This window comes from Malurus melanocephalus, unplaced genomic scaffold (assembly GCF_030028575.1).
Source record: "Malurus melanocephalus ecotype Western Australia unplaced genomic scaffold, MMel_1.1 scaffold_855, whole genome shotgun sequence".
In the NCBI taxonomy this organism is placed as follows: domain Eukaryota; kingdom Metazoa; phylum Chordata; class Aves; order Passeriformes; family Maluridae; genus Malurus; species Malurus melanocephalus.
This window is the reverse complement of record NW_026624087.1, coordinates 126,728-142,907: the sequence shown is the minus strand read 5'-3', so window position 1 is coordinate 142,907 and position 16,180 is coordinate 126,728. Positions and strand designations below refer to the sequence as shown.

Below are 16,180 nucleotides of genomic sequence, written 5' to 3'. Positions count from 1 at the left end.
TTCAGTGCTGTTAGCTCTTGCTCTTCTATTTTTGTACATATTAAAAAATATTGAATTAAAACCTGCAGTAGGAGAGGAGCCCAAGTGAGGTTTTTTTAATTTATTTAGCAGCGCGTGTGATTCAGGAAAGGCSATTTCAAGTCGCTTTGGCACCCGAGATGGCCAGGTGTAGTTTGGCATGGCTGGGTGGTGCTGCAGTGGGTGTTTGCAGGTGTTGTGAGCCTGGCAGAGCTGTGCTGGAGCTGCCCTGTGTGTGTTTTTTCCCCCAGCTGGTGATGGAGTACTGTGGCGCGGGCTCTGTCACCGACCTGGTGAAGAAGACGAAAGGGAATTGTTTCAAGGAGGATTGGATCGCCTACATCTGCAGAGAGGTTCTCAGGGTGAGTCCTGCCAGCAGAGCTTCACTGCTCATTTGCAACAAAAAGGCCTTTGCAAGGCTTTGGTTGCTAAAATAGGTCACTAATGAGCGTGGGTGTTKAAAGGTTGTGATCTGTGGGGATCGTGGGCTGTGGTCCTTGAGTTCAGAGGAGCCCTGAGAGCTGGCATKATGGCTGCCTGACATCCCATATTGTTGTAGTTAATCCCATTTGCTGTATGAAGAACAGAAAATTCCTCTCTCCTATGGCAAATAGCCATCTTCTGAAATTCCAGACACTGGGCACCAAGAAAAGTAAATATATTTTCTGTTTTCCATAAGTCTGCCCTCCACATTTGAAGATCTTACTGCTCACTGCTTCATCTGTTCATGCTGTGTAAGAGCTTTCTTTCATAATTCCTTTACCTGCCCGCACTCAGGAGTCTCTTTTCCACACTATTAGAGGCAATGTTGACTAAACAGCATTCCAGAATCTTAAAGGTGGCCCTGCTGGGACAGTATTCCCCAAGACAAATCTCGGGGCTATATTTCATTCTATGCAGGCTTAGGGCTGCTTGCTTTCTTCTTCTTCTTGTTTTTTTTTTTTTTTTTTTTTTTTTTTCCTGGAAAGTACAGAGGATAAAACAATTCCCAAGTGTAATCTAGTGAACTAGCCTGGAAAAAAAAATACAATGTTGGAGCCAGTCATTCTGAATTCAAAACCCATTACAGAGTTACTGATCCGTCTTCCCTATAATGGAGTTTTACATCTTTCCTAAATAATGGTAAGATGAATGTGTATTCTGGGAATTGGAATTCAGATGGCACACTGAAGTAATGCTTGAATAGGGGTGAAACTTTGTTTCTGGGGCATAGGAGTTGAGAAATGCACTCAGTAGGGAATATTGGCCTTCTTACACGGATTTGGCACTAGCCTGCAGATTAGGATAATTGTATCTGGAGAGCATGGGGCATTCTTCTGCAAAAGGAAAAATCCTCAAGGGTGTGGTCAGGTTGCTCTTCATCGGTGTGGCTGTAATGTCTCTGTTAAAGCAATTGATGTTAAAACATTTGATTTTTGCTCATGCAACTGAAAACTGTAACAGCATGTTGGTAAAAGCAATGGATTGGATTTAATCATGCTTGTTTTAAAATGGAATGGCCCCATGGATTGACAGTGTTTCCTTCTGGAAAATTTAAAAGCTGGGTGGAAGCTCCCTTTGAAGCCATTAATATTAGAGAGGCAAAGTGTTTGGAGTGAAGCATCCCTGGATTACTATAATGGATTATTTCGGTATATTCCTTTATGCCTATGCTAGTTCAACTGTGAGCACTTTTGAAATGCAGGAGGAGATAGCAAATATTAGCTGATTGAAAACAATATTTGCTGCACTCAAAAAGAGGTCTGACATGGCATTTTTAACTTTCTCTAGTCCATTTACCATTGAATTTCCCATTTTGCTGAATGCAAAATTAAGGCCACCACGTCCAGCCAGCTGCTGTCTCTGGTGCTCATAGGGAGCATTCTGCTTTGCTCTTTTTCTCTTTTGTTTGCTTTTAGCAGAGAGTGTAAGGAGCATCCCTTGAGTCTGAGACTGAAGTTTAAAATATTGCTCCCTTGTTCTCCTCMCACTTGACTCAAGAGATGCTCCACCACTGTCAGGCCTGTGCTGAAGAAGAGAATCAAACTTGTGGTTGCTGTCCTTTCTCCTCCCMAAAAATGTTGCTAGTGACTTTCTTACAAATAAAATCTGAAAAGGGTAAAAGTGTAAAAAGGAAACAGTCCCACACTGATGGTAATGTTAGGGAGAAAGAATAAGGAAAATCTGGTTTTCTTCTAGGGYTTGGCGCATCTTCACGCTCACCATGTCATCCATCGAGATATTAAAGGACAGAATGTGCTTCTCACAGAAAATGCAGAAGTAAAATTGGGTAAGTTTCCTTAAATGTGTGCTAGAAACCTGTTTGCTAAAATTCAAGATTTCTATCTTGTCTCAGAAAGAACTTGCAGTAACCTAAGAGCAGCCAGCCTGCCAAGTACCGTTGGCACACTTGTGCTCACAAGGTGTCTGTCACGTAGGAAGAGCTGAAAATGCAAAGTTTTCTGCAGGGATGTCCCTCACAGCCTGGGGGGAATGCAGGCAGTCACATGGAATCTGTCCCATAAGCCACRGCACCATCAGGCTTCACAGAGGATCTTGGGATGCAAAAGAATTCAAAAGGAAAAAAGTTGGGGGAAAAAATTTTGCAAATCCGTTCCTCTAAAGGAAGTGGTCCKAGAGGTTTTGATAAATCTGACAATTCCACAAAGGTGGAATTACTCATGTGTGAGGGCTACCACTGGACTCAAAAGTCATCTCTCAAAGAAGTTGGAGGGTTTACTCATTCCCTTTGATTGCTGTGACATGTCAGTGTTGACAACTTCTGACTTGGTAAAAATAAACTCAAGTATGCATCTCTCTTGTGGAGGGCGTGTTTTTAATGTTTTGGAAAGACATCACAGGGCAGTAATGTTTCCAAAAGGAGAAATCTCAAGGGGAGCACTTCTTGTTTGTGATGATCTTTACAGTGCCTCTCTCTTTAACTGGCAAAATTCACTGTGGAGTTGGAAAACAGCAAATAATAAATATGCTTGTGGATGTGGGGTAGACAAGGTAAATATGGATGTGTCTGATAAGGCCACGTGTGAAAGCTGGAAGGAACCACAATATCACTTCATTTTGAGGTTCCTGGAATAACTCCTTCCCTACATTCATACAATATCTTAGAGCAAGCTGGAGAATCCAGCAATTCCTCTTGCAGTAACCCACCTGACAGATTTAGCATGCTGTTTATTTGATTCTTCTGTCAAAAAGAAGGGAAAAAAAGAAAAAAGGCAGTTGAATTTCAGCCTTTGGATAAGATGTGCTGGAGGAACTCAGATTTCATATCTATTGTAGCCCAAAGGTTTGGAGTTTTAAACAGTGTGAAAGTAATCAAGCACCCGCTCTGTCATGTGGATATAATTTTTACTGATTTCTTTACCTCTTCTTGGCTTTTCAGTGGATTTTGGTGTAAGTGCTCAGCTGGACAGGACTATTGGGAGAAGAAACACGTTTATTGGCACCCCTTACTGGATGGCACCCGAGGTCATTGCCTGTGAGGAGAACCCTGACTCTACGTATGATTACAGAGTAAGTGTTAAACTCTGCATAAGATAGGAAAATATCTGAGTTATTGCTGAAATCCGGCTCATTTGAAATGTTCAAACTTCCTGCCTTTGAAACCACAATAATACTAGAAGTGTGCAAATAGAAGTATTTTTAACATGTGCGTGGAGGTTCTTTTTAAGAACGGAGTTTCACTATGAGTATTTTTCGTGAATTTTTAATACATGAAATAGACTTTCATGAACTTCTCTGTAATAAAAAGTAGTAATATATGAAGGTTGCAGGTCTGGTTTGGCCACGTGCCTCTCATTTGGCTACATTTAGATGCAAAAAATAGTGAAATAATGCACATGATTAATCAAGTGGAAACGTGTGAAGYTTTTACAGCCACTGCTGGTGGTTGCAGTTTACCTTCTGTGAGCAAAACCTGGCCCGTGGCACCCAGATCAGCTGATAAAGGAAACTTCACGCTATTACCTGAGCTGAACATACACTGTGGCATAAACCTGMCTGACTGCATGATGTACTCTGCTCTCATGAGCCAAAAAACATGGGACTGGAGGCGTTTTAGACAGAAAAAAATCAGACCCTAAGGCCTGACTATAATTCCTGTTCCATCAGTGTAGAAACTCAGCAATGACTGCTCTGAAATAACCATTAATACCAAGAATTTTCTTTGGCCAGAAGGAGAAGGGTGAGGCACTGCTGTGACTTGCTGCCTCATGGAAACAGATTTAAGACATATATTTAAGCAGTGCCTGCCATATTCTGTCTGGCTCTCGTTTTTTGAGTGCAGAAGGTTTGCATTTTGGGGCTGGCTGCTTAAATGATGAATCAGCTGTTCAGGTTGCYYKGGAAATGGGAAGCKTCTGGCTATTAGCACGTTTACCTAAAGCTCAGTAGGGAGTGGGAGGGAGCAGAATATTTGTGACTCCAAGTAAAACAACCTGATCCAGAGATCTAGGGAAACTGTAAAAAACCCACCCAAAACCCAGAAGTAAACAAACAAACAAGCTTGAATGCTTCAAGCTGCAACGTGCACTGTTTCTTTTCCTGCAGAGTGACCTGTGGTCTCTGGGAATCACTGCTATTGAAATGGCTGAAGGAGCTCCACGTAAGTGATGGGCACAGAGGTGGGGGTGTTCTGTGCTAAAACAACTCAGGCTTGGCTAATGCAAGATGTACAAAATTCTGGTTCTGGCTGCATCTTTAAAAATAATAATGCGACTTTTTYCTGATTAGGGCTCTTGCCTTCCTCTTCCCTTTAGACCCTTTCAGTCTATATTTTGGTTCTTGCTTTCATCTGAAAAAACAAACAAAACTTTTTTCTTAGAGCTCTTGTTAACATCACTTTGTTGAGGGCCGCCTGTGGATTCAGCTGAGCAGAAGTGATTGATGTGTTAGCAGAAAACATAGGCAGGAATGGCTTTGGGTTTAGGTTGCCAAAAAAAAATGTGACAGTGGAGGAAGGTAGGCCYAAAGGTTGTGTTTTTACTCTGAAACTGCTTGATTCTCACTGATTTTGGGACTTCTGCTCACATGTAATGGTCCATGACCACACTCTGAGTGTGGCAGCAGATTGCCCTGGTTTTACAGCAGCTGCCCCTGAGAGCCTCTTGCAGGTGGGGCAGAGATCTGGTGGCTGTCCAGTCCTAGTGCATTTTTGTTTTTACAGAGGGCTGGTGGCTCTGCTGCAGCTCCTGCAGAGCAGATGGGATGTGCGGGGTGTGCGGTCACTGCTGAGAGCACGGGACATGAAATCCATCACACTCTGTCCTGGGAGCATGTAGGCTGCTTTTAAACAACACACTTGGCTGTTCTCCCATCAGACTTGGATTTTAGCAGGAGCCAGCTGGAGTTCAGGAGCACTCACAGACCCTGTGCTTTAGCCTGCCTGAAGCTTAGTCCTAAGACATGAGTCCATGGGGAATTTCCTTTGGGAGAAACTTTGTGATTTTGCATGCCAGTTCCTCATGCCACTTGCATTTGGTGTTTTCCCCAGTTCTGACAGGGAAATTCTAAGGATTATATTCTGTTGCCTTGTGTTTTGTTTACTAGAGTCTGTAACTGTGTCTGGAAACCAGACCTTCTTCTGCCTCCCATTTCCACTGTATCACGTTATTGAACATAACAGAGGAAAAAGTCAAAGCCAGAACCAAATGTGAGAACCTGTGTCAGATGGATGCAGACACAGAAATTAACAGAAGGCTGGAGGGCTTTACCAGAGCGCAGTCTTGTCACTTGTACTGCAGTAGTTCTGTTACAGTTCTGTGATGCTGTGAGGCCATTTCAGTTAAGACCATCACTGCTGAACACCTAAATACCAAGAAATCAGCCTCAACATAGTTCCTGTCAGTTGTCATTCAGTAGCTCTGTTTGGTGGAGGAAGACCTTTGACCCTCAGCATTTCCCGGTGCCAGATGGGCTGCACTCATAATTCCATACAAAATGCCTGGGACAGGTCAGATGTGACCTGATTTGCTTTCTGCAGAGTTCCTGGTAGCTTCAGCTTTACACAGCAGTAGCCTTAAAGAGAAATACAATGAGCTGTAGGAAAAGCAGCTTTTGAATGTAGGAGTGGAATCTGTGCAGATTGGCTGATAATGGTGCTCCCACTCTGGGAGCATAGGGGGGGTGAAACGTGTGCTCAGTCGTTCTGCTCCGTGCCCTGGTCTGGTTTTGAGCTCTCTGCTTTGTGTCAGCTTTTCCTCATCCTGGGTTTTCTCATATGCCATGAGCAGTCTAGCGAATAGTTTGGTTAAAATGGAGCTGATCATTTATCTGAACCAGAAACCAGGCAGAATAACTAGATAAGTATTTCAATCTCAGCTTTAACTCCTGTTGATGTGCAAACACACTTCTGTGTGTAGGAACGGTGAGCTTTTTTATGTCCTTCTGCAGCTGTAGGTATAGGAAGTATGGAGAAAGTTGTTCTTGCCTTTCAGCCTTTCTTCCAAATCTCTTCTGGAAATGTCTGTGTAGTCAGAGATTTGATTTCTTGGCTGTGGTGTGAATTTGGTTGGCTCCTGGTRGKGTTCTGGGGCGGAYGCTGTAGTGTTGGAAGTGGGRGTGTTTGGAAGTRGAAATGAGGTTGTGGGGCAGGCATGCACCCTTCAGTAATTTGTGGTTTCCTTTGCAGCCCTGTGTGACATGCATCCCATGAGAGCACTCTTCCTCATCCCACGGAACCCACCCCCAAAGCTGAAATCCAGAAAATGGTAAAGAGATGTTTTTTAAAACATGTATTTTTGCTGCGTTTGGCGTAGAAAGATTTCTAACACTCTTGTCCAGACAAGATGATTTTGTTAAATCATGTAATTACCTGGGAGGTCATTCCTAGGCTGTTTCTGGGTTAAGCCAGAGAGCAGAAGTAGTTTACCTTTGGGAAGCAACACCTTTCTTTTGAACTCTGCCTAAACTGTGGCAGTTGTTTCATTTTGGTATCTGTGGCTGAAATTTCAGGACAAGCAGGGAATRTTTCAATGGGTGGATTGGGATCAGGGCTTTGTCCAAAGACTGCATGGACATTGTGGGGCTCATGGCAGTCACCTGCCCTGCAGAGAATTCCTTGGTGTTTTAAATGAAGCATATAAAGAAAGTTTCACCRTATCACAAGGCCAAGGGCGTTTTTGAAAGGCTTGTGTTGGCCAGATTGTGGTTTTGTTGATCAGGATGTAAATTCAAGGTAACAACTGCTCTGAGAGGGTGGTGAGGTGGCGTTCCCATTGTTCACCCTCAGCACTGTGCTGGTCCCAGGAGTCACATTGGTGGCAGAACTCAAATTGTCTCTCTCAGTTCCAGTGTGAAAGGAAACCTTGAAAAATTAGCATTATCCATTTATTCACTGCTTGGTCCACAAATTGAAAATGATTATTCTTTTTTTTTTCTCCACTGTTCTGTCTTTTTCAGGTCAAAGAAGTTCCTAAACTTTGTTGAAAGCTGCCTTGTGAAGCATTATTTGCATCGGCCGTCCACGGAGACGCTGCTGAAGCATTCCTTCATCCGGGACATGCAGAACGAGCGGCAAGTGCGCATCATGCTGAAGGATCACCTGGACAGGACCAGGAAGAAAAAAGGAGAAAAGGGTAACATGAAAAGAAACACAATAAAATACCCTTCAAAGAGCAGGGCTGCTTTGGATTTTGGCAGCAGAGCACAAGGCAGATGCAGCTGAAATACTTGAGACAGGAAAATTGAGAAGGCATTGTCCTTAGTAGTGTTTGGGCCATATTGAAAATCTCTCTGTCAAAATTTGGGTCCTTAATGATGTTTTGGTGCTGAAGTCCTTGGAACCTGGCAGGCTCTGAGTCAATGAGAGCAGCCCTGATGCTRGCAGGGAGTGAGGACTCCAGGTAAAGTCTCGGTCTTTGCTTTCTTGAGTAGTGCCCCAGTGGTGTTTCCTGGTCTCTTAGYTCATATTTCTGTCCCAAATCCATTTGATTTACCTGTTGGATCTCCATATAATTTTACCTCATGAGTTCTTTGGGGGCAGCAGGGCTGTTCTAAGAGTTTTGCAGTGGAATGCACAAAAGAGACCTGGAGAAAACCTACAAACTCCAGTAAAACACAAATGTTATAATGCATCATCTGCTTCAAAAAGTGCATGAGGAAAAGGAGAATTCAGATTTGTTCCAGCCTTACTCTGCAGAGCAAAACCCAGAAGAAGCAGTGCAGGAGGAGGGATAATTGTGAAAATGCCTGAGTGGCAGACTRAGGGCTGTGCAAAGGGGACAGGGACATGTGTCCTGCTGACAATGACCCTGCCCTCTCTCCTTTCTGTACCTTTTCTACTGCCAGAGGCACTGTGAGGGCAGACTTGGGAAGCACTGTGGTGTTGGAAGGTGTCTTACAAATTCTGATTTGACAACAGGAATATTTGCACCTAAAATGAAATTGCTGTTGTGAAGTAGATTTACTGACTCCAATAATAGTTGCAAATTCTGCCACCTCCTTCAGCTATGAATCTCAAAGCACACTGGAATGGAAAGATAATGAATTAGAGTTTCTTGCAAATGCCCTTGAGAAGGGGGGAGAAATGCAGTGATAACAGTCACTTCTTCATAAATAGTTATATTTTGACCTGAAAAATGCTATTTTTAATCAAAACTCCCCTGAAAAAGGCGAATAGTGTGGAATTGCCAGACTACACGCTTSAAAATAGCAACTTCAAAAAAAAATGAAGTCCCAGTTTAGCATATAATATAGACAACAAGGCAGGGTAGGATCAGTTTGAAATTATCCTGTAAAAGTTGCCTTCACGTTGAGTCTGGAAGAGAACTTTATGGGTCAGCTTTTGAAACTTTGTGCTAAAATTGGTATTAGTTTGYGTTTTCTTTTTTGCTTACTTATTTATTCCCTTTGATACAAAAAGGGAACCTGGATTTACTGCTGGCCCCAGTGTAGCCATGACACAGGTATACAGCACAGAGCAGGGCAATGAAAGCTTTTATGTCCTATCTGAATGTCTTTTTGAAGAATCCGTGTGCTGTTGGTGCTGTGGGGGTTGGGTTTCTCTGTGGGTTTRGCCTAATTTGTTTCAGATTATGGAAGTAGGTTAGTTTTGCAAAACCAATACAGTCAGTCACAGGAAAAGGTGGGTGTGTGTACAAGGGCTGCCCTGAATCATTATCTGAACTAGATTTTGAATTAYGAACGTGAATATTTTGCCTCCCCTCAGCCTCCCAGTACAACCTGGGACTTTTAAATTCCARTTCCTGCTTAGCCTGTAGTTCAGAAATGCTCACAAACAAAAGTTCCAAGTTCACGTCTTAAATAACAGCATACTCTGTTATTTATATTCTCTTTTTTAGAAGAAACAGACTATGATTACAGTGGAAGTGAGGAGGAAGATGATGAGCTGAATGAAGATGAAGGAGAACCAAGGTGAATTTTGTTACTGAAATAGAAAGTTTGAGTGCCCAAGCTGTTCTCATTGAAGGCAGAACAGCTTTCTTACCTTGCCCTGAAGCCCTCATCTCCTGGGTCCCCTTTGGTAGCTTTAACTGTTTTGTAGCTGTCAAACATAACTGCTGAGTATAAAATGTCTGTAATAAGCTGCTGCTTTGGTTCACCTGCAGGAGGGGGGAAACTCAGATGAAGGACCCAATAATCAGCTTCAGGCTGGTTTGTAGCACACTGAGTGTGGCTGCAGAATCAACTGCTGCACATCTGTCGTGATTTRCTAATGCAGGGCAGGCAGCAATTCTCCAAACACCTCATATTCCCTCTGTAATGCTGTGTTTTGTCATGTAGAAACCTCCTCTTTGTTTCAGCTCCATAGTTAATCTCCCGGGGGAGTCAACTCTGCGCCGGGAATTTCTGAGGCTGCAGCAGGAGAACAAGAACCGCTGTGACCCTCAGCGGCAGCARCAGCAGCTCAAGGACCAGGAGAAGTACAAGAAGCAGCTGCTGGCAGAGCGGCAGAAACGCATCGAGCAGCAGAAGGAGCAGAGGAGGAGGCTGGAGGATGTAAGGGGCTGGCTTGTGTTCTTATCCCACGTCTCATCACAAACAAAAATGTGCCTGTAGGGAATAGGCTTTGCAAGGCAAGAGGGCTGTGTTAAATTGGCAGCACAGGCTGGGTCACAGTCTTGCACCTCAGAGCTGTGTCACTCCTGAACACAGAGATTTAAATGGGCTCTGTGCTTTTCCTGCCCTGAGCTCTGTGAGCAGAAGGGGAAGGACATTTTGCTTGGGTTAATTTGGTGGTGGTGGCCATGGCAAATGGGTTGAGAGATTTCTCCCTCATGTGCATTTCCCAGTTTGGGTCTGCTGCTCTGGTCCAGAGTCTGGGCCCTGCTTTTGTTTAAGATATTAAAAGACAGCTGCTTGCCTTTCAGCTGCCTGACATGCTGTTGTCTTAGAGGCAGAGCTAGTTCATGAAATCATAGAACCCTTAGGGTTGGAAAAGACCCCAAGGATCCAGTGCAGCCATTAACCCAGCCCTACTCTGTGTAGACTTGTAGACGTGTCCCCCACTCTGTCTTGGTCCCAAGTGCCACATCCTCATTGGTTTTTTTTAACACTTGCAGGGGTGGTGGTTCCACCCCTTCCCTGAGCACTCTGTTCCAGTGCTTGACCAGCCTTTCAGTAAACAAATTTTTCCTGATATCCAGTCTAAACCTCCCATAGCACAACTTGTTTATTACCTGGGAGAAGAGCCCATGTAGCTACAACCTCCTTCCAGGGAGTTATAGAGAGCAATAAGGTTCCCCTGAACCTCCTGTTCTCCAGGCTGAGCCCCCCCATTTCCCTCAGTTTYTCATCAGATGTGTGCTCCAGCCCCTTCCCCAGCCCATTGCCCTCTCTGGACCCACTCCAGCCCCTCAATGTCTTCTTGCAGTGGCACAACCCAAAAATCACCAATGTATCCCTTCTCATGAGTRTCTGACAAAACTCGAGCATTGTGTGAGCTCTCCAGAGCTGACATTTGTGAAGCACAGTGCTGCTCCAGCAAAACGGGAGCACTCTGGAAAAACCCTTCCTTCTTGAAATGCCAGGAAGACATTTGTCATTAGGTTAGTTGCCAGCTGTCAGGGAGATCTCACATGCCTCATAAATGACAGATCTGCCAAAAGGGCAGAGGTTTCACTTGAGGCTTGGCAATAGTGGTGGTGGCAGCTTGTCCCTGCCCACTGGTGCTCTGTGGTGTGTKGGGTGTCCCCCCTTAGTGATGGAGAGCAGGAAATGGGCCTTGTGATTAATGAGCAGTAACTGTGGGTACAAAAGTGAGGTAGAATGAACAATGTTGTTCCCTGGCTCTCTTCCAGCACCAGAGGCGAGAGCAGGAGCTCCGGAGGCAGCAGGAGKGTGAGCAGAGGTGGCCAGAGGCAAAGGGCGTTCAGAGGAAAGAGGAAAGGGGTAAAGAAGACAAGAGGGCTGTGGAAGATGAATACTTCATTGTAGATGGACAGAGGAAATTGGAAAAGAAGCAGGTATGAAGAGGGTGTTTGCTGACAGCTCCCTGTTCCTTTATCTGATGTCCTTCTCAGTTCCCTGAGGGTGTTCCCATCCTCTGAGTCAGGACCAGTGAGGGAYTTCAYGAATGCATTTACTGCCCCTTGTTCWCAGATTGAGCCTTYCTCTGAGTACCTYAGATGTTACTGAGTCACCCTCCTTAGCTACAGCAGGGCCATTGCCTCCCCCACTTCTGCCCCTGTTGTTTTCTCTGTGCTGAAAGGGTCTTCAGTCTGATTAAAACTCCTTGGCCTGAAAGCTTCAGCATCACCTAAACCTGAGCTTAAATCTCCAGTCCCAATTTTGCATTCAGGTTGTAATCTGGACCATTTCTTTTTCACCAAAACAATGGARCAGAGGTCAATTTTAATACTGAACTGTCATTATCAAGTCTGTCACCTTGGCTACAATGTTTTTCTGATGTTCCAGCCACAAATTGATTTGTAATCAAACAGAAGCATGGGGTGTTTGATTAAAAACCTCTGGTTTTAGTAAAAGTAAAAMGAACAAGTGTGATTTTCTGACCTGCTGTCTAAAAAGCCAAACAGTGTTGGTTGCCACTTTATTTTTGCTGTTGCTTGGGGTTCTGACTCTTCTGTCAGCCCTGCTGGACTTAGGGTCACTTTGTTCTTTGAGAGAGCAAAGAATTGTTCAGCTTGGTTGTCCTCCAAGGCACGATTGTCTCTGAGGTTCCTCTCTCTGCTTTCAGAAGATGGAAGATGTGCAGCACAGCAGGAAGGTGCACAGAACTCTCCCCAAAGATCAGACACAGCTGCTGTCTCTCCAGCACGACCACAGGCTGAAGAAGAAGGAGCCTGCCCAGAGTTCCAATGCAGCAGTGCAGCCTCCATCGAGCAGCACGAGCCAAGAGGTACTGTCTGAGCCAGAGCAGCATTGTGGTGCTGTGCAGGTCATGGTGCTGTGGGATGATGAGGCAGAGAGCAGCCTCATCTTTAATCCTGCATTTGGGGCTTGACTTGTGTCTTAAAACACACTAGGGCTGCAGTCTGTGGTTCCCATTAATATTTGGAGCATGAGGGAGAGGAGGAATTGTTCTGTCACTTCTGCTTGAGTTCAGGGAAGGGTTTGATTGGTGGGTGGGGAATTAAGGTTCCTGTGGTCAGGTAGGTGTCATTCCTTGTCTTCCAAAGTGAAGTAATGCCATCTGAGGTTTGATAGAGGTCTGTGCCTGGTGCTAGGGTTCACAGAATTGACCCAGGCACAGAATGGCATCGTGCCTCCTCAGCACAGATCCCTGTGCCCCAGCAGCAGGCTGTCATGCCTTTTCCTGTTTTTCTTACATCCCAAGATAAGATTTGATGGATCAGGTATAGCCATATATAGTCAATCTATACTGTAATCCATTTTTCTCCTTTGCTAACTCTGGCAGYATTTCTGCCCASCAACTCRTTCTCCTTACTGTCACCATGTTATGAAAGCTATGGGCCCATTTCTATGTCATCTCCTCATTCCTAGCACGCTTATTTTGCTTTTTTTTTTAAAATATAATCCCGCCTGGTTAACCCAGTTCTACATCTGGTGTGATCTGTTGTGCCACTGAAGTCTGGGTCAAAAATCTCAGTAGCTCACAGGTCCCCGCTCAGCTGAGGAGTGGATGAGATGTTCTCTGCAGTCATGGCAAAGTGTCTGCTCAAAATGCCCAAACAGAGGCACGAGGAGAGCTCATGTAAATAGGAGAAATGCAGAGTGCAGCTTYTTAACACCTTGCTGCTGTCTTTAARCASATGCCACCTTTGTCACCTTCCTCTGTGTGTGTGTGTGCTACAGCTGCTCCCTGAGCTGAAATGTCCTGTGTTGATAAATAATTAAATGTAATTGCTAGGATTGGTGAAATTATGAATATTAGTAACTGAATAGAGTCTGCAAACAGCCAAGCAGCAACGTGAAATCAGGAAAACAAAAGATATTAAGCTCCTTGTTAGAAGAGCAGTTTGTGAAAATGAGAGTAATTCTGTTTGAAGTACAACTTAACTGTCAAAACCACAAATGCCCTGACTCTAAAGGCTTTATTGTAGTGACTGATTAAACAAATCGTTACTGAAATTTGAATGAACTGCTCTTGAAATCAGTATTTGTTTGATGATGGAGGGCTGGGGTCTTRTTCCAGCTGAGGAGTAAATTGAGTGTGGACAAAGGAGTAAGCTGCTTTTGCTAAATACACAACATCAAAGTCAATAGAAGAGCTTTGCCTTTGCTAGGCCTTTAATGAGTGAAAATGCAACCCAGATGATTAATTTATTTTCTACTTTATTGTAGTTAGAAGACAAAAAAACAACAAAATGCTGTCTTAGATACTTGTCTCTGGTTTTAGCATGTTTTGTAAATGACTCCTTTAGAGCAAAATAAAATATGTTAAAGAATTTAGTGTGCAGTCACTGTTAAGTTTTAATTTAGTGGTGAAATACAGTATCATCAGTTGCAGATAATGTGCTGCCTGCTTTTTAGGTTCACAGCATGAGGCKTTTGTCCTTATGGCTACCATAAATTATTCTTCTCTATGTAAATATAGCTTTAAGGATATTGTACAATATTATTTATTTAATCTCAGAACTTCTTGGAAGTCACAGATCCTTCCTTGAGTTCACCAGGGCTAAAATTTCATGGTGATTGGCTGTGGTTGCTTGCTTTAATCAGTTTTTTTTTTTTTAAAGGTTTCGATCTTTTTTCCACAGTGGGGATCTGTGAGACTAAGTGGAATAATTTTCCATGTCCTCAGCAGTTTCTAGGCTGTGCTAAGAATGTGCTTACCTGTCTGATACAGGCACAAACATCCAGATATAGTGAGAGATACCATTAAGAATGCCCACCCCGACACAGATAACAGGGTGTTTTTATGGCATTAATCTCTAGTTTATTGTGTAGAGCTGTTTCCAGGCTGCTGAATCAGAGGATATGCTAAAGATTTACACCAGAGAATGGGAATTAGTCATGTTGAACAGAATCGAAAAGAGTAGGGGGGTCAAAACCACAGGATAAAGACTTTTGAAATGAGCAATACTCTCAGGAAATTTATTCCTTCTAGATCATGTTCCTCAGTCTTTCTCACAGTTCAAGTAACATACCAAAAGATACAGTGTTAARGGTGTTTTAAGGTAGAAAGCAGTAATGTCAGTGGAAGGAGACAATAAATGCACAGCAAAACAGGCTGCATGTTGTCAAAGATAAATAAATACTGGACAGATGATTCCTCCCAGCTAAAATCCCAGCCTGCAGCCAAAGGGGTGGCCTGGAATACAGCAGATGGAAACTCAGGCCCTTGTCCTTGCTGCAGCTGGGAAACTTGATGGGGAAGGAAAGGCTGCAGATGGAGAGATGACAGTGGTTTGTTCTGTGCTGTCCTTGGTGGGAGGGTCTGTCAGAGGTGCTGTGCTCTGTGCTGCTGKGGGACAGCATCCAGCCAGGGGCTCTGTGTGCAAATGCTGCTGCTTTTGTCTTTGGCAGGCCGAGGAGAGAGCCAAGAGGAGCGAGAGCCCATCCAGTGCTGTGCCATGGGCCGCCCCCCAGGGCAGGATGGGATCCGGGAGCAGCTCCAGCCCCTGCACCCCCGCGCCACAGAGAGCCCTGCTCGTACAGGTACTGCTGCCCAGGGGACTGGGGTGGGTCCTGAGCTGCTGCCCAGGGGACTGGGGTGGGTCCTGAGCTGGAAAACCATCAGAACAGAGCTCCCTTTGCTCCTGGCACAAATCACTGAGTCCTGTGCAAACCAGCTCAGAGGGTTTGTGGTGCCGCCTCTGCTGCTGAGTTCTGTGTGCAATTACACTGAAGCACTGCAGATCAGGGTTAGATAACAGTTATCTTTCATGCTTGATGCCTGATTGTTGAGTCCATGAAACTCCTCTCAGATGTTTCACAGAAAGCCTGAGTGGCAGTGCTCTTGCAGTCCCTGGGTGATGTATTATTTATATGATGCTGTAAAAGTATGTGGCACTTTACAAAATGAGTCCAAATCCAGAATTTTTGTAAGTGAAACCACATAAACAAGCAAGATTTTTTTGTGATCTTGTGAAATAATCTGTAAGTATGTAGAGATATAAGGAGCAATGCAGAATCAGATTTTGTCTGTGAACAGAGCCCAGAAAGTCTGAGTCTTTAAAAAACTCCTGTATTAGAGGCAGAAGGGGATCTAAACAGTCCTTATGCAATGAAAGCACTCTGATGAAGTTCTGCATTGGAATTCTTCTCTCAAAACATTTTAGCTCCAGATATTTTTACCAGTTCTGGAAGAGGTGATTCACGGCTCTCACAAAGTGCCCAAACATTGGGCTTCCTTTCAATGTCCTGCCCTCTCACAGTGTATGAAGGGAGTAGCTTGGACTGCAGGGGTTTTTCCTCCAGTCTCTCTTGAAAGGACTGTAAGTGTAGGAGAGCAAAACAGCAAGTAGAAGTGGAATAAACTACACTTAAGTGTGAGCACAGCTCATTTATCCTGGGTATCCCCACTTGCTCTGAAAGTATGCAGTGGCTGGAATAACCTTAATGCATGTATATTTTACATAGCACTTCATTTTTGCAWTCACTCAGCTCCACCAGGGTGTGCTCACTGCAGCCCCAGCTGATCAGCTCCCCTGTGTTGGTGACCCTCAGGTTCAGAATTGCATCCCCCCTGGCAGGGCTGCCTTTCACCTGGCTTTGAAAGTTATCCTCTGTGCATTCCAGGAGATTCCTGGATTGYCTGCAGCTCACCGTGCTGCTGTTCCAT

General features: G+C 44.3%; 1 protein-coding gene across 2 annotated transcripts in view; it reads left to right on the top strand.

Annotated features, from left to right (window-relative positions):
- Window positions 1-16,180, top strand: part of LOC130585262 (mitogen-activated protein kinase kinase kinase kinase 4-like) — an 82,486-nt gene that overhangs the window by 31,001 nt on the left and 35,305 nt on the right. Inside the window, exons 5-15 of one of the 2 annotated variants that reach the window (XM_057385683.1) lie at window positions 270-380; window positions 2,197-2,287; window positions 3,398-3,528; window positions 4,564-4,618; window positions 6,644-6,722; window positions 7,414-7,589; window positions 9,315-9,387; window positions 9,777-9,972; window positions 11,274-11,438; window positions 12,173-12,331; window positions 14,923-15,054. In XM_057385683.1, the coding sequence (XP_057241666.1) occupies window positions 270-380; window positions 2,197-2,287; window positions 3,398-3,528; window positions 4,564-4,618; window positions 6,644-6,722; window positions 7,414-7,589; window positions 9,315-9,387; window positions 9,777-9,972; window positions 11,274-11,438; window positions 12,173-12,331; window positions 14,923-15,054 (1,368 nt within the window). Of the gene's footprint in view, window positions 1-269; window positions 381-2,196; window positions 2,288-3,397; window positions 3,529-4,563; window positions 4,619-6,643; window positions 6,723-7,413; window positions 7,590-9,314; window positions 9,388-9,776; window positions 9,973-11,273; window positions 11,439-12,169; window positions 12,332-14,922; window positions 15,055-16,180 lie in introns of both variants that reach the window. The other variant, XM_057385682.1, reaches the window with a different exon arrangement.